The sequence below is a fragment of the Odontomachus brunneus genome, unplaced genomic scaffold (genome assembly GCF_010583005.1).
Source record: "Odontomachus brunneus isolate Ranch 3 - 2012 unplaced genomic scaffold, Obru_v1 Obru_scaffold_027, whole genome shotgun sequence".
Classification (NCBI taxonomy): Eukaryota; Metazoa; Arthropoda; class Insecta; order Hymenoptera; family Formicidae; genus Odontomachus; species Odontomachus brunneus.
Window position 1 is genome coordinate 855,750 of NW_022639477.1, and position 20,191 is coordinate 875,940.

The 20,191-nt window shown below is 47.7% G+C and overlaps 1 protein-coding gene across 2 annotated transcripts in view; it reads left to right on the plus strand.

The window, feature by feature from the left end:
- Positions 1-20,191, plus strand: part of LOC116842856 — an 85,517-nt gene that overhangs the window by 52,178 nt on the left and 13,148 nt on the right. Inside the window, exons 8-17 of one of the 2 annotated variants that reach the window (XM_032812619.1) lie at positions 315-434; positions 2,356-2,525; positions 3,102-3,295; positions 3,691-3,723; positions 4,437-4,570; positions 4,906-5,089; positions 5,219-5,419; positions 5,699-7,813; positions 8,266-8,369; positions 8,468-8,673. In XM_032812619.1, the coding sequence (XP_032668510.1) occupies positions 315-434; positions 2,356-2,525; positions 3,102-3,295; positions 3,691-3,723; positions 4,437-4,570; positions 4,906-5,089; positions 5,219-5,419; positions 5,699-7,813; positions 8,266-8,369; positions 8,468-8,673 (3,461 nt within the window). Of the gene's footprint in view, positions 1-314; positions 435-2,355; positions 2,526-3,101; positions 3,296-3,690; positions 3,724-4,436; positions 4,571-4,905; positions 5,090-5,218; positions 5,420-5,698; positions 7,814-8,265; positions 8,370-8,467; positions 8,689-20,191 lie in introns of those variants that run through there. The other variant, XM_032812620.1, reaches the window with a different exon arrangement.

Sequence of the window (20,191 nt, forward strand, 5' to 3'; positions counted from 1 at the left end):
CATAATCGTGCAAATGTGTGAAGTCCTCGTAGCTGTTTTTTGTCGCGAGCTCGTTCTAGATATTAGTGGTTATTAATGTAGACATACACGTACATACATACACACAGATATACCCACATACATACACGATATACTAGTGGAGTCTTCTTGTTTATCTGTTCCATTCTTTCTTGTTTTTCTTTTATTTTTTTTTGTCACAAGAGAGTCACATACACGTATCTAAGTAAAACTTAGGATGACAGATCGACTGAAGACGTCAGATTGTCGAGACTCGCGATTAACTGTTTCCCTATCGATATCTATCTTTTCGAAAGACCCCGAGAACACGGAGGCGGCCGATCTGCAGAGGAAGCTGGAAATGCTGAACAACATGATGGACCAGGAGGCGCGGGCCGAACAGGCACGAAGGCAGATATTGTACAATATAGGCCACTGTAAGTACCGTCAAAGTTACAGTTTAGATGGCTGGATATTTTATTTGAAAACGCTCTCTCGCGCGTGCCCGCGCGCGCGCGAGCCCCAGAGAGAGAAACGTCGTTCCCTTAACCGCCGATCGATTATCTATCTCTCGTTCGGCTCGATTGATTTTCCTCCACAGGCCGAGGAATTCGATGCGCGGCGAATCCGCGAATGAGACGTATCTGCCTCGCGACACATAAGTCAAGAAAGCGAGAAATCACGGCGACTCGAGAGTATCGATCGCTCTTTGCGCGGCGACTCATGGAGCTAAAATAAATCGCGGATATATCGGACCGTTTCGATCGCAGTCTTATTCGGTGGTATCTCTGCGCGCGCGTGTACTTCTGTGTGCGCGCAGCTAACGACGGATTTTCTACCGACGTATCGTGTACCTGTGATCCGCGACGTATTCTAACTACTTTCTCGATATCCTCCTCGTGCGTCATCGTTTGCGCTCGCGAATTGTTATGATGATTATTATTATTATCCGACTTTACGCGGAATCACGATTCCTGTGCGAGCGCGATACGCGGAACAATATTTACATCGCGCGAGCGTTAATTCGCTGCAGCCTACCACCACTACGTTCCACGGCACTTTCATCTACACACGGATCGTCTGACATACTTGCAGTATTTTTAGAAACCGTGGCTTTCTAGGTCGTTCGCTCGAACGCTACTTCCGAGTAAGTCATAAAACTTTTACGCCCCTGTTTTTTCATGCGAGAAATCAATTTGTGTGTGGGTTTCGTGTGCTAGCAGCCCCTATCTACGATCGGCGGCTACGCGCACGCCGTTGTTGTCTTACCCTCGGAGAGTATGTAGCGAAGTACTACCCTGGAGAAACGGGCATACGAGACCGCCCGTTTCGTATGTGTTATCGGCTATCGACGTGTCGTCGGTAACTTACCACCGTTGTTACACCCCCTTCTTTCTTAGCAACCCTTAGCAGCCCGTAACAGCTATGAGAAGGCAGCATGAAAGCAGAATAGTTCGTCTCTGTACTAATGAGTCGTTGGTGTCTGGCCAATTTTTGTTCCTTTTTTCCCCTCTCTCTCTTTCTCTTCTTTTTCTCTCACTCTCGTTCTCGCTCGCTCTCTCTCTCCCTCTCTCTCTCTTTCTCCTTTTCTCGCATTCTATGTCCTTGCAAACGTTCCATACGTATGTGAGAGCCTCCGTAATACGGCAATTTGCATTCCTCTGGTCCCGAGGGTTGAAAGAAAAAGGAAAAGGGTTAAAAAGAGGAACAGAGTGAGAGAGAGGGAGAGAAAGAGAGCACACATGAAACCGAAGGAGGAGATCGTAACGATGCCTACACGACGATCAATTTGTCGCATGGCTGTTATAACTATACTTATCTTGCTTCCTGTTATTGCACCACTTCAGTTCCCGGATTCTACCAATATCGACCAATTCTGTCTGTCTGCGGGAAGTTGCGAAACTACTGCGCGGCGAAGTTGCGAAATTGGCTTCACATTTTATTCAGGGGAAACAGCCGAACCCGCCCGTTGGGTCACGATGCCGAACGTGAACGTGAATTTTACTGGGTGTGTTATTGAGTTAGTGACGCTTCAGCGGGCTTCGACGTGTTGGGAAACGGGAAACTCGAGCGAGAGGATGATCGCCAGATGGATGGTTCGCACTCGCCACGCACTGGATGTGATCTGATCTTTTTTCTTTCAGTTCCTGTGCGCCTTTTGTGATATCGATATTGTACGACGTTTGTTATAATGACAACCTTTAGCGGATATATTATTCAGCACAAGTGACAATCTCGTCAACGCAGCCGAATGAGACGCGGCAGGTTTCGGCCAAACGCATCAATCTCATCGAGCGAATGATGTCAGGCGTCCCCGTCAGTGTTTTCTGCTTACGGTATATACGATCCATCTTTCAGCGGGATACTCGGAGGACTCTGACTACACGTCGGACTTGAATTATCCAGTAGGTGGACAGGGCGCGAACAGCTCGGCCTCGCAGTTTCGCACGGCGGCCAACCAATTGGCTACGCCTCAGAGATCCCTGGAGACGTCGAGAGAAAACAGTTACGAGAGAGACGATCATCAGGTATTGATCGACCACGGAGTCGCGAAACGTGAAGCTCACGCTCGGGATACTCGGGTCAAATAGAGGAACGTGACTTTTGTCTCTCTCTCTCTGTCTGTCGAGTCCTTGTTGTTGTAACGATGTAAGAGCCTCCGTCGCACCCACGGAGATCCGTCATTAAAAGAGAACGACCCGAGTTTTCGACCCATTCGCACTTTTACACGGAGAAAATGTGTCGTCGTAAAAATTACGTTAAAATTATGTCCTTTTACGTGTTTTCTCTGCGAAGCTGGACTATACTGAAATTGTAGTACGGATTGTTACAGAAATAATAAATCTTTATCTGGTATACGACATAAAGGACATTTAAGTAATTTACGATAATCTTATAGTGAGAAGTCAAACGCGAGTGCGTAACGTGCATATCTGAACAAATGTGATTGTATTGCGTAATAAATGCAGTCACAATTCTGTGTGACCCAAGATTACCAGGATTTTGCCGTAATATTTACTGCAACATTTTCCCCGTGTATCATCCATGACGTCGGCGACGTCGTTGATCCGTGTGATAACAAATTAAACGGACTGCCTCGCTAGATTCCAGCCACCGTCGGTGGAAGACTGGCGCCCAGTAATTACGGAAGTTACGGGGGCTCGAGTCATAGTCCGAGATACGACGAGCCGTATCCTGAGGAAGGTCCGCCGCAGAGATACTTGCAGTCCCAGCACCCTTCAGAGTCTTCCGAGCCACTCTTCTATAACAGCAGACCAAAACACTATAAGGAATATAGGTACTATAGGCATGATATAGTCGAGACGATCATCATTGGATATTATGTTTCATTGAATACGTCGACAGATACTGAAACACATTGGCTTTTATTCTGAACTCTCTTTCATCAATAAGATCAGTCTCAGGAGATCTGTAAGTTATATTTAGAGGCATTTTTATCGATAAAAGAGAGTTTAGATTAAGGATATTATGTTTAGCATCTCATACGTGGTTTTCTACGTATATATCGTTATTTTGTTCAAAATGGCAAAAGAGAAATTTTTTACGTACAATGTATGAGTAGACGCGGCATCTCTGCTATGAAACAACGAGCGCGCATAATCTTTGTTTATCGTTAAGTTCATCGTTAATGCGACGGAAGAAAACCGTTGATTATTTTCTTGCCTGATCCAGACGACGGAAGCACACGTGGGATTACGAGGACAGGTACGGTAGGAGCGCGGCTTTCTGCGGGTTTCGTGAGAATTTTCCACAGTGACTCTTATTACAGCACCCACCATTCATCCATACTCGACAACTTATCAGCCTCCTCCATCCATCATGTCTCGTTCTTTGCGGGCATAATCACGATATCGGCACGATACCGCCTCGCGCATTACCACAACGCTGGTTTCAGCTTTTGATTGCATTGCACTCAATTAACCGTATGCAATTGCTCAACTCATCGATCGCGGGGTGATTACGTCGAGCCGCTCGTTCATTACAAATGTAGGCTATCGCAAGCACTCACTTCGCATTCTCACTGAATGCACGTGAAAATAAGATTCATGCCTCTAACAAATGACTGTGCACACGGCTTACCTTAGTCTAGACGTGCCTCCGCCACTGCAATTTACGGGAACGGACAAATCGTACAGTTTTCAAGGGACACGACTGCTTGAGTGAATCGTTGACATTTCTCGCGAACGATTCGCGTACAAGGAACGTGACTAACGTAAAATTAGTCTAGCGACAGTTGAAGCGACGCATTAATCGATTGACAGGCATTTGCATGGTGCAGTTATAGTAGGCGCAGCTGATCATTCGAGAGGGCCGATAAAAATCCTCCTTTCATCGTTATCACGAGTCATCTCATCCTCGGCTCAGTCACGCCTACCTGATGTGACCAAAGTTGTTTGATCACGATCTCGTGCTTTCAGCCAAGACGGCTGGTACAGCGAGGGCCATGACTATCACAGCACGAGGGTCGATGACACGAGAATCTATAGCGACACTGAATCTACACCGACACACTACACGAACAGCTCGAGCACGAGAAGACGGGATGGAAAAGGTACTAAATCCCGGCTCGTAAATGCACCGCGGATTATTAAAGAAAATTCCCGCTGGCTTTCCTCCGCGTCATCCTTTATTTCACCTTTTCCGCTCCTTGCGTACATTCTCTCCCGAGCCACTCTCTCTTGTTTCGAACGGAATCTCTGTCTCGCTCTCTTTCTCTTTGTACTGAATTACGCAATAGTAAGTGAACTATATTGCATCGAGAAGGAAGTTTAGTCCCTTTGGTTGTTAACTTCGCTTGGTCTTCATTTTTTTATCGAGTACTTTCTGCAAGATGTACTTTGACGAATGAAAATAAATGTATGACGTCTCTGTCTGTGTTTCTCCAAGCTATACCGCACAGAAGACCGTCTCTGGAGAGACAGATGACCCTGTATGACGATCACTCGTATTACGGGTACAACAGCGACGGAAGAGTGGGTAAAATGAGCGCCACGTATCCGGAATGCGAGACCGATATTAGGTATAACGAGTACTACGACAACATAACGGGATGCACCTATCAGGATGAGAGGTAAGCTGTCTCGACGAGTATTATGAAAAGAACATAAACGTACGAAAGAAGCGCAAAGTCTGAAAGGCTTGTTCGGTCGGTGAGGAAACTGAAGTTTGCCAATCTCCCTCTCTCTCTATCTCTCTTCAGGCACGGTTTGGACGACGAGGACAGGCAGTGGGATAGTGGAGGGAAATGGTACCCTGGGACAACGAGTACGCACTATGAAAATAAACATAACAGAAAGACACTTCCGCAGCGGCCAGCTTCGAGCATCGGGATACACCGGCCGGACTACAGGCCCGCCGTTACCCGACAGCGTAGCTACGAGTCGGAAGAACTCGACTACAAGTACGTCACGTTACATTTAACGGTTGTTCATATCGCGAAACTTCTCTGTCTTGTTATTTTATTTTAAGTACGAGGCGTTAAAAAGCACGTACTTTAAATTATGTATGTATTCTTTTAATAAGGAGATGCGCGCGCATATCTTAAATCTTAAATGAAATATTGAGCCGACACTCATTAGTGATCTGGACTTATTTGCATCGCGTCTAAATATAATGTCATACGATGTGATGTAGTTTGACATTGTTAAAATAATCGTTCATTTCTTATACCTCCTTGAAGCGGGCACAGTGCTCGTCGCCGGAAAGTCCTGCAGCCGCAGCAACGTCCAATGTCCCGGCAGGAGGGCACCGGTAAGAAACTACCTCCGACCCCGACCAAGCCGAGCAACGTGATAGTCAGTCGTAAGCTCGTGTCTCTGCCCGCTACGCCGAGCAGACAACTGCCAAAGACCAGGACGCCCTCCGAGGAGAGCTATTACAAGTCCGACTACAACGAGGACTACAATTACGCTTACCGTAGTCAGGACAATCTGCCGCAGGACTCGTACACGGACAACATTTATGGGCAACAAGGCAGCGGCTTCGTCGACCAGCCGGTGCAGCAGCAGCAACAGCAGCAGCAGCAGCAGCAGCAACAGCAGCATGCCGTCAACAAGAATTACCCGACTATCACGCAGGTCGACGATCAATACAGTCATTCGTATCCGCAGCAGCATGCACAGCAGAACAGCTACGGGAAGCAAACGTACACGCAGCAGAACTCGTACAAGGACGAGTACCAGCAGCAACCGTACGCGCAACAGAACACACAGGTGTATCAAGAATCTTATCAGGACACGACATATCCGATCGCTGCCAATCAGGCGAACGACCAGTACGCGGGAGATCAGTCGAACAGTCAATACGACAAGGCAGATGGCATGATAATTGAGGACAATTACCACGAGATGGGTTTCAACCAGAACAACGTGCAATACCAGCAGGATTACACGCAGGACGTTTATCAAGAGAAATACGACGATTACGGTGCCGTCACCGTGCCGTCAAACACCTACGATCAGAATACTTACGATCAGAACACCTACGATCAGAACAATGTCGGGAACACCTACAATCAGTATCAGCCGTCACAACAGTACGACTCGCAGTACAATATTAATACGTCGACCGATTATCAGGATACTTATCAAAAGACGTACAATCAAGTGCCTGTTACGTCGCAGGAGAATTATCAGGAACCTCATACAAAACAGCCGGAAGACTTCGTAGATTATCATACTCCGTACAGTAAGCAGGAGGACGTACCTACGACGTACAAGAACAATTCTTATCAGGAATCTTACCAGGAAGATCAAGAGTCATACGACGGGTATCAAGACTCTTATCAAGGATCTTTCGAAGAGCAACAGCGTTACAAGGACACTCCGGCGACGACGACGGCTACGGTGACGGACAGGAGACAGAGCGAAGTGCCTGAGCTCTCCGTGACCACGCCTAAAGGCCAAACGAGCTCGAACGGCTATCCGTCGAACGAGTCGGAATATTTCTATCAGTCGCAACAGACCGAGGACACGTCGCCGCTGGCAACCTCGAGGAGGAAGAAACTCGGTAAACGCGAAACCAGTCCGCTTCTCCAGCAAAACACGGACTCCCTCGAGTCTCGGGATGACGAGTTGAAAGATTCATTCGACACAGCTGTGAGCTCGATCGGTAGTCAGCCGAAGAAAGGCTTCGCCGAGTACTCGACGACCAATGACGCGCTCGCCAGCTCGATGGACTCGCCGCGAAGCATCCCTCAGATTCCGCAAACCACGATGGTTAATCACGTGTCGATGACCAATCATGTGACCACCAGTATGACCGTGACCGCGATGGTACACGGCACCCCCATTGCGAACGGCAAGCGACTAGCCAGAACAGATTCCTACCAGGAGGACATGATTGAGGACGAGGAATACCCAGAGATCATTCCTAAGGAGCCACAACGCAAGGATTCGCAGATGTCGCATCAAAGTCAGATGAGCCAGCACTCGTCGACACTCGCTCAGAAGCCGAAGCTCACCAGAGGCGACTCTTACGCTTCGGACAACTTCCCCGAGGAGTCGTACAGTCGCAGGGATTCGTACGCACAATTGACCAGGAAGGATTCTTTCTCTTCGAGCACACAGGATGGCTTCAAGCCACCTTTAACCAGAACCGACTCGTATCAGCAAAGAGAATTGCGAATAAGCAATTATAAAACTTCGCCGAACTTTACCGCACCGCAACCCATCTCGCGAGCGGAGAGTTATCAGCGTGGTCACTTCAAGGACCAGGAGTCGATAGATCAAAGCGACATTGTTCTAGGCAACGCAGTGAACGGGGACTATCAAATGCGGGACGAGACTCTTGAGAGGTAGGATATCTAAAGTGTGAGACAAGAGCGATGTTTATTGTCTGATTTTACAATCAAGATTGTCTCAAGTTTATTTTAAAATTCCATACAGTCAATAAAACGGTTTTTACAGCATCTGAAGATGAACTTGAGACAATTTTAATTATATATGATTAGACTATTAATATTACTCCAAAGATCGTATTTCTTGCTTGTATTTAATCGTTACTTGAAACTTGTTTCACATGAGAGATACTCGGATTTCAGTTTAGAATTAGATCTGAATTTTTCATTTGAATCATATGATTACATCTATAATCGTGAGTTAAAGTTCAGATTTGATTTCAAACTAAGATCTAAGAATCTCATGTAACATAAGTTTTAAATAACAACTACAAGTAAGAACGCGAGAATCTCGATTTAATGTCAATTGAGCCTTGAGATAACATTCTTTTGTTTTGTTTCCGCCAAAGGTACGAACGGGGTGAGGAAGCCTTGCTTCGTAACTCTCGAGAGGACTCATTGGTTGAACCGTACAAGGGAACTCCGCCGTTGTCGCATATCGAGAGTCCTCGTGGTAAGTTTATCCCATTGACTGTCGAATTAAAACGAATCTTTCTCTTCTTTTCACTGCCGACTGATTCATCTGATTTCTGATCGACTGATTCCTCTCAGGGAGTATAACGAAGCAGGCATCCTTGGAGGAGAGCGTTCAGATGGATACTCCGCCGCGAAGTCCACCCGAGCCGACACCCGACGAAGAACTCCTGAAGATGGTCGGAGCCGCGCCGGTGCCGACGCAGCTGAAGGAACGTCCGGGGATGACGGCGAGGCAGCGCTGGCATTGGGCGTTCAATCAGATCATTCTCATCGGAATGAACGTACGTAGAATCTGAGTTTCTCAGAGCCACGATCGACCAGTCCCTAGCCTATCTCATGCGTGCACACGAAGGTTAGGCGCTATCGACGAAACGAACGAGCGGCAACGCGGGGCGATTCGATCGATCGTCCGCGGCCTGACAAACACATGGGTACTTTCCGTTTCGACGGTCGACGACCGCGGCGACGACCTTTGAAAAAATGCGGCGATGCCCGCATTTGTCGCGCGGCCTGTCCTTCGCGAAAGCTACCCTGTGGCCTTGTCAGATTTCACCTTCGCCCGACGTTATCACGTGCACCACGAGCGAGCGAACGCCGATTCGTCGTGCTCATTTACGCGTTAATTGCCGGAAGGTCGCCCGGCGACACCGGCGCGTTGGAATATCTATTCCACGAGAGGTGACATTAGACGGCGCCGTATTTGCATCAGCTCCAGTTTTTCCACGTCTATGCTTTGTACGTATGTCGCGAGCGTGCGTCATAGTGATTGATAGGGGAGGCCGTTATCGCTAATGCGGCGGCACGCGGACTTTCGTCATACACACGCATACACGTACACGCACACACACACATTGAGCGGCAGAAAAATGCTTCTCGCCGATCAAACAGAATAACGATAATCGAACGGCGTACGGGCGTCGATATCGGCTGAAAAACGATCACACAAATGTCATACTGGCAACTGGCGCGTAGATAAGACGCGCGTATGACGCGCGTTACTGTTCCGCGAAGGATGGGACTGTTAAATAATCGCTGGCTGGCGTGACGCGCTCGTAGTGTCGTTTATTTCGCCGAACGCTCACCTGGTGCAATCGTCCGAGCATTTCTCGAGCACCCCGTTCTCGCAATCTCCGCGCGATTCCCGGTAACACGAGTCACGACATACGCGCATTACTAGCACTCTCTCTTTCCCTCCGCGCTTCCTTCTTCAGTCCCCTTCTTTTAAAGAGCGTATCTCTTCGCGGTAAGGACTACTTTCCTCGCGCTTGTCACCTCGGACCAGCTAGGTCGTTCGACGTCGGGCTGTCGTGCCGCTAATCGTCAAACGTTATTGCCGCGGTAGTACACACGCTATTGATTTAGGTGCGTAGGCAGCGAATGTATTCGACGACGTATAAAGTATAGCTGATATTATCGACGCCTCGTTATCAGGCGCAGGAGCGCGGTGCCGCGCCGCCTTAAAAGTGTGTAGCGCACTCGTCCGCGGTATATCGGATTAACGTCTGGCTTACACGAAACTTCCATTAACGCAGCCCTTGTTCGGCCCAAACGGGGAAACAGCACCGGAGTACGCACCTGGCGCCATTCCTGGGAGCCTCCGCGCCGGTAGTCGATATAATATATATATATATGTACATATATATGTACACGTACGCCCGAGGAACTTTGGCCCTGCGGTGGAAAATGTAAATTCGCGTACAACCGTAGGAGAGGTGGGCGAGAAGCGAGGCAGTTGTGCGAAGCGAGGTTGTTTGTTTCTCGCTTCTACGGACTGGAAATCGTGCCAGGCAGGTCGCCGTGGCGCCGTAATTGCCATAACCAACAACGGCTCGAATGGGGTGTTGATTTTCCAAAAGAGAGGAGAAAAAGGAAGAAACGTCCGCGACACATGCATCGCCGTCTGTCAAACGTTCACGTTTTAATATCGACGTCGGGGGCCTAAGAAATAAAGAAACAAGCGAAGTCGGTGGAGAAAAAAATCATTTGCAATCTCCGAGCATTGTTCGAGCACCGTTTGACTCGCGAGAATGCCGCGCGAAAAATGTCACGCGTGTCTTTCGTGCCGCGCGGACACAACGGCCGGAATCGCGCGCTATTCTTCGGGGCTCGATTATCTCCGCCCTTGCGTGTCCTCGCGCCCTCGTTTTCGCATCCATCGTACTGGCCCTCCGGGGCCGTTCGCAGGCGCCGGAAGGAGCGTCCTCGGCGGAGTAATTGTCCTCCGGGAAACAATCGGGATCGATTTTCGTCCAAACTGGTCACGAGCTGCACATTCTTCTCACCTGTCCGCCGCGGGCTTCCACGAGGCTAACATATGTACAGTGTCTGACGATAACATGTGAAACTCTCGTGTGTGTACGCGTAGATCAGGTTAAATTGAACAAAAAATTCCTTCACCATTTTGCGCGCAATCACAGAAATCTTAAGTCATCAATATGTGGTGTTTAAAATAAAATAGTATAATATATTTGAAACAGACCGCAAAATAAATTGACACACTGCGCAGAACAATTGAAGAATGTTCCAGAAAACTACGGAATACTGCTGAAGAATTGAAGAACTGTCTCTCGCGCTTTACTCATACCATATATTCTATTCTGAATCACGTAGATTTTTAGTTATTAGTCGAAGGAGATTGGCGAACACGATCGTTCATCATTTATATTTGGTCAGTAGCCAAGAATTATGATTATTCGCAAAATGCTGGAGGACTCCGTTTCTTCAGTCGTCGAATCTAATGTGCGAGCACACGACGGCAGATGGCGCGTGCCGTCACGGCTGATTTGCCGTGTCGCGCATGATCGCTCATGAAAATCTTCTTGAATCAGTAATTAAAAATTTCACGTGCTTGTCCGCAAAATGGTGGAGGAACTTTTGTTCAATGTGACCTGCTCGATACACGAAAGTTTTATATGTTATCATCAGACAATAATAACGCGCGAATCTGTCTGTCTTTCGCATTAGGAACGCTACGTCCGCGCCCAGAACGTCGCGGAAAAGCCTAAGGGAAAAGGGAAGAAAGCTGCACCCCGACTATCGTCTCGTTCAACTTCTCGCTTATAGCAATTTTCGCGAACTGCGCGGAATAATTCCCGGATGTTTCTCATTTTCTTCTTTCTTCCACCCCTCTCTTGTCTTCCTCTCCTACCTCTTTATTTCGTTTAACAGCAAGAGAAATGATTGCATCGCATTAGACCGGATATTTGACGGTGGCGGTGGTATTCTTCTGTTTGCGGCGCGAACTGAGCTCTCGCTAAAGCGATTTACAAGAGCTCGAGCGTCGGCTTCCCGCCGTATTTCTCCTCTCTTCTGTTCTTACTGATAAAATGGCTTTTACGTGTAGACACGTTCTTATACTCGATCTCGCAGTGCTCGCCGCCCCGGTGTCGGGTATTACCACGCACGCTGACGGATTTCTTCGGGCAACGCTTTTTTCTCCCTCTTTTTTTTTCTTTATATTATTCACATAAAGACGTGCGTCTCCATGCTACGTGGCCGCTCGTCTCGCACCTTATGCGGGATTCCTGACGCGCGCTCGTCCAGCGTTGAACGAGCGCGTCTCGACGGAGCCGCGTGTACCGTCGTCGTCTTGGCTCGGGGAATCAATCGGGGCAATGGCAAAGTTATTAATTCGTAGCGCATGAAGCGAATGCATACGCCTACATATGTTACACATGCGAACGACGCAAGATCCACGGCCTTCACGCCGCTGGGCTTTAATTTCCTTCCTTCGACGGTGAACCGAGTTGTCCAATAATGTCGATTGAATTTTATCAATGCACGAGGAGACGCCATGTATTAGCGGCATTAATATTTATATCGCATGTGTAATCAAACTGAAACACCGCCGTTGCGGCGACAGTCTCGTCGGCCGCACACAATGGTGGACTAAGTGCGCGTCCAATCGCATCGAAGGTGACGCTTTTGTGAGCTCAGCTCTCCTTCTCACACGCATACCCACGCGTTTTCTACGATAGGACCTCGTAAGTCGTGTAATAATCTATGTAGGCCAAGCCGATCGCCCGCGCCGTAATCAGAAGCCCGTATGACTGTCGTCCCGGCGACTACGACGACGACGACAAGGAGTCGTGTATCACCTTCGTCGACAAGGTCTCGCCTCCCGCCATTTGGTTATCGCGGTTGACGCGGTGTTTGACGCGAGCTCGACGCCGAGCGACGTTTCCCTCTCGGTATCGCAGTCATATCCCGACGATTGCGAGCGCGTAGTCGTTCCGTTCCTCCTCCTGTCGAGGAAGCCGAGGCCTCCCCACGACGAGACGAGAGACTGCGGCTTTCCGCTGCTGTTGTTCGAGAGCGCTTGGATTGTTCGGGCTTCAGGCGCGAAGTCAAGCATCCTCGACTTCGACGGAACGGGAAAGAGGCGGGGCGATATCGTATCGATCGTTATTAGGCTTTTATTAGACGGAAGTGTCGTCGGCGCCTCGCAAAGGGTACATCCGCACGGGGGGTCGTGTTAACTTAAGTGAAAATACCACCGAGTGGTCCGGCTGACCGCCGCTACCTTCGGCTTCTCGGTACTCGCGCGGATCCCTCGAAGAGTCTGGTTGTGGAACTGACGGAAAGAGGAGCTTTCCCTTCGGAGCGGGGCACGTTTTGAGTTGAGCGCGAGTCGGGGTGAATCGCGAACGCGCGCTACCTTTCTCTCTCTCGAGTTCTAACACGTTCAGGTCGGGAGAGGAAACTCGACTTCGCTGGGAGACGTCCGCCGGGAATTGTCGCGTGGAAATGGCAAGAGGATGGACACCGACCGGATTGTGAGTCGCATGCGCCGACCAAAAGAATACGCGGCGATCACGGGAATGCGAATTCATACTACGGTTAAACAGTATACGTTTCTTTAAATAGTCCGAGTGCAAGGACGCAATTAACGGATGAAACGAACGAAACCCGATAAACGCTACAGCGGAAGTCCTTAAATGGCCGGCTGGACGCTATCGCGAGGAGATAACGATATATCCTGGATGTATGTGACTGCGGGATCCGTTTCAGTGCTTTAACACCTTCGTACGACGAAGCGTCGCGTCGAAACCGCCATCGTGGACCCGCCAGAGGCACGGCAATGACCGCGAGGGGAGAGAACGGTATATCCTGAGTTATTAAGTTCCGAGGGATAACCGCCCGGACAAAAAGAGTTGCTTCCCGCTACTGCGAGAAGGGACGGAAATACACATAATGGAGGCTCGGGAGAAGTCGACGGAATGGGCTTTATTGTTCCCTCTGAAAGCGGGTCTGTTCGCCATGAAATCGTCGTTGTCGTCGAAGAGCGTGAATCGGGAGCGAGAGAGTCGGGAGAGCAAGGAGAGGCTCTCAACGAAGCATCTGCAGCCGCGCGCGAGAATGCGCCGGGGCTCGTCCCTCTCGGACCTGGACAAGCTGCAGAGCAAGACGATCTTGCCGGACGTGGTCAAGTCGACGGAGAAGTGCTCCGAGTCGCTGCCGCATTCGCCCGCGTTGTCCAGAACGAATCTCCAACTGGGCGGCAGCTGCAACGTGCGCGGCAGCATCGGCGATCTGATGAACATGAAGAAGTACGGCGGCTCCAGCTGGAGCGTGCGAAGCGAGACCTTGATCGCGAAAGCGGTGCCGTTGAGCACGGTCACGCCGAGGCAGAGCTCGCCGATTGAGAAGAGCGCGGAGGAGCTCGAGGAACTCGAGCTGGAAGACGAATTCCCGATTTCTGGCAGGCCCCTGACCTGCGCCCAGAGAACCCAACGGCTCAGCAAGCTCATCAAGAAGCAGCGGCGCATGGTGATGCTCGATCCTGACGCTTTGCAGAAGGGCGCGGTAAGTCGTCATGGTGGTCGCAGCAAAAGAAAAAAACGTGGCTGCTCTTCTTAATTCCGCTAATTAACGGCTAAGAGGAGATTATATGTTAATGTCACATCCAAAAAATATAATATAATATAAAATATAATATAAAATATAATATAAAAATATAATATAAAATAATATATAATATAAAAAAATATAATATAATATAATATAATATAATATAATATAAATTTCATTCTTGGCGGGGTTTTCCGAATTTTAGAAGATTTTACTCTTGTGTTCGAACTCAAGAGGATTCTTCTCAAGGGAAAATGTTCTAAGCACATTACTTTTGAGATTAGAGGAACTTCATCTTTCATTTCATAGTGCAAGTCGTGCTTGTCGCGTCTCCCATATCGCGCGTGAAAGGGTATTCGAGTGAATATATTCTTCCTGATTCAAGAGAAAAAGCAAATTAGAATAATATCTGGTAGATCTCTGATTAATAATTTACTTCGTTAGGGGAGTAACACTTTTCTTTTGTTTGAATGTAAAAATAAAATGATACAATGGGGTATCAGAGACGTTTTACAATCGCGCGACAGCGTGTGGAGTAATGTTTGAAGTCCGGAAAAATTTCAGCATGGAGCGCAACATTGTTATTTTCTCGTTTGACTGAAAGTATCTCGCGCCTGAAATCATACTTGCCCCTTTCGTTTAATTCAACGCGGTTGTTCTTTCTCTTCCCTTCACTTTTTTTTCGTCATACACAATCAACTGATCTCGATCGCGTTTCCATCGGGAGGACCGTCGAGGATCACCGTGTGGAATCAATATCGGCTTTCTGAATTTAATCCGCGAACAGGTAAAAAGACTCGTTTCGATCGGAGCGAACTTTTGACGAATGGCGTCCGCCCTCGAAACCGTCCGCGCGATGATTACGACGCCGGGTCGTTACGTGGCGAGCGGAAAAACATCTCTCCGTCACCATCCGCGCGGATTACGTGCGCGGGGCCGTTTCACCCTGGCGGCAGTGAAATGTACCGGGGCTTACACGGCGCGACACGATACAAGATTAAAAGTCACGCGCTCGCATTTGTCCATCCGCCCGCCATTACTTCGTCTGCACACGCGCCGCTTCTTGACGGATCGTGCACCCCCGACGGACGAAAAGCTGGCGAGGGTGGTCCGCTCGACAGCTGGATGGTGTACGATACACATTGTTTTCCAACCGATGTCGCATCGTTACGACTGACCGCAACGTTTGACGTTCGTTCGTTCGATGGAGAGAATTTTGTGGTGAACTTGACTATAGAATTTTGTAACCGAGAAGCAGATTCGCAGTAATTGACTTTCTATCCTTTCACTTCATATGTGCTGCTTATATTTTGGCAACTGAGAAATGTGCTATTAAACAAATCTGCTATGTTTCTAGCGAAAATCACTGTGTTCCTTAACTAGATAGATATTACTGACAGTCTATTTTCGTATACTGAGAAAAAAATGTTTAGTATATGCAACTATAATCACATAATGAGATAATTACTATACATTATAGTTGAGAAAACCACTTTTTTATTAAATTATTCTATAATATTTGTATGTAATAACATATATATATGTATATGTATATATATATATATATATATATATATATATATATATATATATATATATATGTTATAATATTAACATTTGTGTTAAAACCAAAAAATATGGTTGAGATCAAAAATAGTTGGATCAACCATTTTTCTCTGTGTGCTACTAGAAATATAGTGTAAAAGTGACAAAAAAATTAATTATAAGAAAATATGTAATATTCTCTTCGTGTATATTGCCTCGACAATAAATTTATTCTATGGTTCTGATAAGAAGTCGATCCCAATCAGTTACCTGGTTTATGGGAGATGATGTTATCGAGTCATAATTATTAATAATGTCCTGATTACTACGCTGCGTTACTTGACTTGTTAGGACCCAATATTACCTTATACCAACCAGATAACTGATTGGGATCAACCCAAGGCCATATGATAAATTTCCAGGCGTGATAATGATGTCATTCCACGTACTCAGATATCATGAACACTATCCGACAACTTTGCAGGTATTTTAACCAGGTGATACCTGTGAGTCCGGATATATTTCATTGATTTGAGTGTTTCAACATTATTTCTATATATGCGCGGGTATAGAAATAATGACGAATTATAACACTAGTTTGTGCATCTCGCCGTACTGTCCGCGGACAGGTGAGCGGACATTAACGGAATATCGACTAGTATCGCGACACATATACGGGAAAAAGTTTCAAAATGGAACCAGGTGGAAAATTCACTGACTAGAAATAATACCTCTGTTATTGTGACCAAAAACGGTCGTCTGAATATTCAGTTGCGTTAAAACTCGGTTGACAGATAACTGAGAGCAATTGTGTGTGTGAGTAGAAATCTCCTGCAGAGATCTTTCAGTTCCTACAATTGAGTTTCTCGCCTGATTCCCAGATAACAGAAAATTCAGCCACACTAACGGAGTTGCTTTTTCCGTGTATGACGTGTGCCTCTCGCGTGGCGTTTGCATGCGTGCGTACGCACGGCGGCCGAAAGAAGCAGCTTCATCGATTTGGGGGGAGGAGAAATGCGCGGCCGTGCACGGATCGCCCCCGGTTGAATTTGAAGCAGCCTCCTCCGCCGCCGTGACGACAGACACTTACGGCGCTTGAAATATTCATGATACATCCGCTACGTGGTACGGCGAACGGTAGCTAACGTGCATAGCCCCTCACGGGGCCACGTATTCCCGCTGGCTGATGCACAATGCCGCGCGGTCATCACGGGCCGGGTATTTGTCTTCGGTGCTTCGCTCTTTGAAATTTCGTAGCTTAATGGAGCCAATTAAGCGCGAACAACCGTCTTCGACCGCAGACGTTACTCGTTGTTGTCGCCCTTGTCACCATCGCCGTCGCCGCTGTCGTCATCATCGCTGTCGTCGTCGTCCTCGTCGTCGTGAAGCACTGTCGCTGAATTCTGGCTACGTCCGCGTAATATCGCCCGACCTAAAGTTTCTCGCTTCAAGTTTTGCGGACATTCATGAAGCACGGGCATTTACTCGGGCGCAACTTTCGCGCGACGATATAACGCTCGTAATTCAAACCGATGCATTCTCCGTGCGCGCGGCGTCGGCGGAGCCGTCGTAAAAATTCTCGCTGCGATTTCTCCCCGTCGCGCGCGAACTTCCCTATCGTTCCCCGTAACTTCGCCCTACGGAGAGTCGTTAGTTGGTCATCGTTAGTTTGTTGGAGCAGTAACGAGTAAATGAGAACGGATCAAACGGGGGGTTAATGAAGATGCTGGAGATAGATAGACAGAGAGAGAGAGAGAGAGAGAGAGAGCGCAAATATTGTCGCGCAAAGAAATTTTTCAAAGAGAAGTTCTCATCGAAAGCTCAAAGAGAATTTTCATCGAGAGCCATTGTAAGTTTTCTTCTACTTTAAGTCAAAGTGATTTATTCATCTCAAGATACAAGGCAAAAGTACCAGGTCCCGAGCGTAACTTAATTCTGAACATTCTTATAGTTTAAATCTTTAAATACGATATTTGATCCGACTATATTTACGATATCTTGTATATAAAAATTTATGGCGCACGATTCTAATGAGTTTCAACCAGTTTATCTTAAAATTTGATTTGGGTTTGATATAAGGTGATATGCTATCGGATTCTAATTAATAATAAAATCTTAATTATTAAGAATCTTTATTATTAAGAAGATCTTGATTGCCACGTTGCATTACATGATCTCTCAGGACCCGACAACATCATTTATGCAAGCTCAGCAATTGATTAGGATAATTTGATTAGAATAAATTTCTAGTTAAATATTCGTATTTAAAGAAGAAAACAATAAGAATGTCGTTTTCGATTTCGATTTTATTGTTCTTCTCACGAAGAATACACAAAGCACATAACCAACATATTCCTCGACTACGTACTCGCGAATTGATATTTCTATTTTACGCGTCACGTAATTATATGTAACTCTAAGTGCCGCAACTAAATTTCCAGCGAACCTCAAAGGGTGGGCCGTTTATTGGTTACTAACTCGGTCGACAGCGCCGATAAGGGCCGCACGAGATCGATCGATCGTGGATTAGTCGATCTTATGGTCGGTCTGGCGCTCAGCTCGCGCGTCTCCGTAACGTGCGGGTAATCCTCTCCGGATGCTCGTTAACGCTCCCGTGATTGACTCGTGCTATTAACCGGACGCAACAATGACAAATTGAACTCGTCACGATGGCTTGCTCGCTCGACGATACCCTTGCAACACGCTTTCTTTCATATCCGTTTTCATTCCCGAAATCCAATAAGTAGTGTAACACGTGCGCGTTCTAAATTTTTTAAAATACCATCGCGCAACTATTGCACCGATCTCGTCCTCCCGCTCTTTCGTTCATATTCTCTCTCTCTCTCTCTCTCTCTCTCTTCGGCTCGCTTAATCCTGCAATCGTATTGTACCAGACAGGTAATAGGTCAACGAATACAATTACATTGGAAAAAGTCTAAGTGCCGTTGAGAAAGAACTGATTATATGACTTTGTATTCACCCTTTTTCCGCGGTAACCGTGCATCACAGGCACCTTTCTTTCGACTTAAGATTTTGTATTTACCGAGCAGATTGGCCGATGTAAAGGGAATTAAAAGGGCGCGGGAGGCAGCGACGGCAGGAGTGATCCTCGTCTTTTGACATTGTTTGTATCCGATGAACCGGGCCAATTGGTACCGGTCCAGCCGCTCTGGAAACGTTCGCTTTTACCCGTCTCTTCAAGCAAACGAGGCATCGACTCTCTTTTCCTTTCCGTCCCGACCCGTCTCATCTCGTCTCGTCTCGTCTCATCGGATCGACGGAATCGCGTTTCCTTGCCCGCGGCCTCTTCCGCTTCCGGGCGAGTCGTGCACCTCTTTCTCGTGCTAAGCCTCCCGCACAATAGTCTCAAAGATAACCGAGCAAAAGAAACGTATTCAACTCTGCGATTTAATTCGCCTTTGCGCAGCTCTCTGTCTCTCTCCCTCTCCCTTATCTCTCTTTCTCTCTCTATGTCGTTTTCCGCGCAACCCTCGTCAAAGCGAATCTGTCTGTGAACTAGCGAATTTTGCTATGCAAAACGAATTCCGATATCCCGCGACAACGACCGAGACGCCGCCATTGCGACGGATAATCTGGTCGGCGGAGCGAGTCTCTTTCGCCGTCACGATATTTATCTCCGTGCACGTGCGTTACGTTAAACCACAAAACGCGAGTTTCCACGAGAGTTACTCGCGCGTAGTCCCATTAGTTAAATAAATCCCCGTAATTTCCTTTCGCGCTCTCTCCCTCACCGCACTGCCTCACCCCGACTACAGACACGATGTGATTTAATCTAACGAGCCGGCCGCGCTCTTGTCATGCGGCACGACTTCATCGCGCGACTTTATCGCGCCCAGTTTTATGGCTCGCCTGGCGTATGTACCGGCGATGTTTATAACGTATACACAATACGATATACGATAAGAAGAATAAAAACGGAAGAGCGCTCGTTCGCTCGCACGCGAGTCGAAAAGTGAAGAAGATTAAATCTGCTCGCGCGCGAATCTCGTCAAAAGGGGGCGCGAACTCTGATTCTTGAACTGTGCGCGGCGGGAGGTGTGTGTGCCCCCACTGTGTGTGAAAGACTGTGAGTCACGTCTTTTGTCAGCTATTTTTCACCCGGACTGGTGTCATAGCCGCGGGAGTAATCGGCTTTGATGCGATAACGTCGCGAGTCCGTCGCGTTAACCGCGTCCTAATTGACGGGCGTTAATCTCGCGCCAGGCCGTTTTGTAAACGGCAGGTCGCAAACATTTCGCCGGCTTGATTCTCAACCCTCCCCATCTCGACATCCGGTACATTCTCGCGAAAGGAGGTTAATACTCCTAATTTTCTCTCTATCTTGTTCCTTTTTGCTCTCTCTCTCTCTCTCTCTCTCTCTCTCTCTCTCTCTCTCTCTCTCTC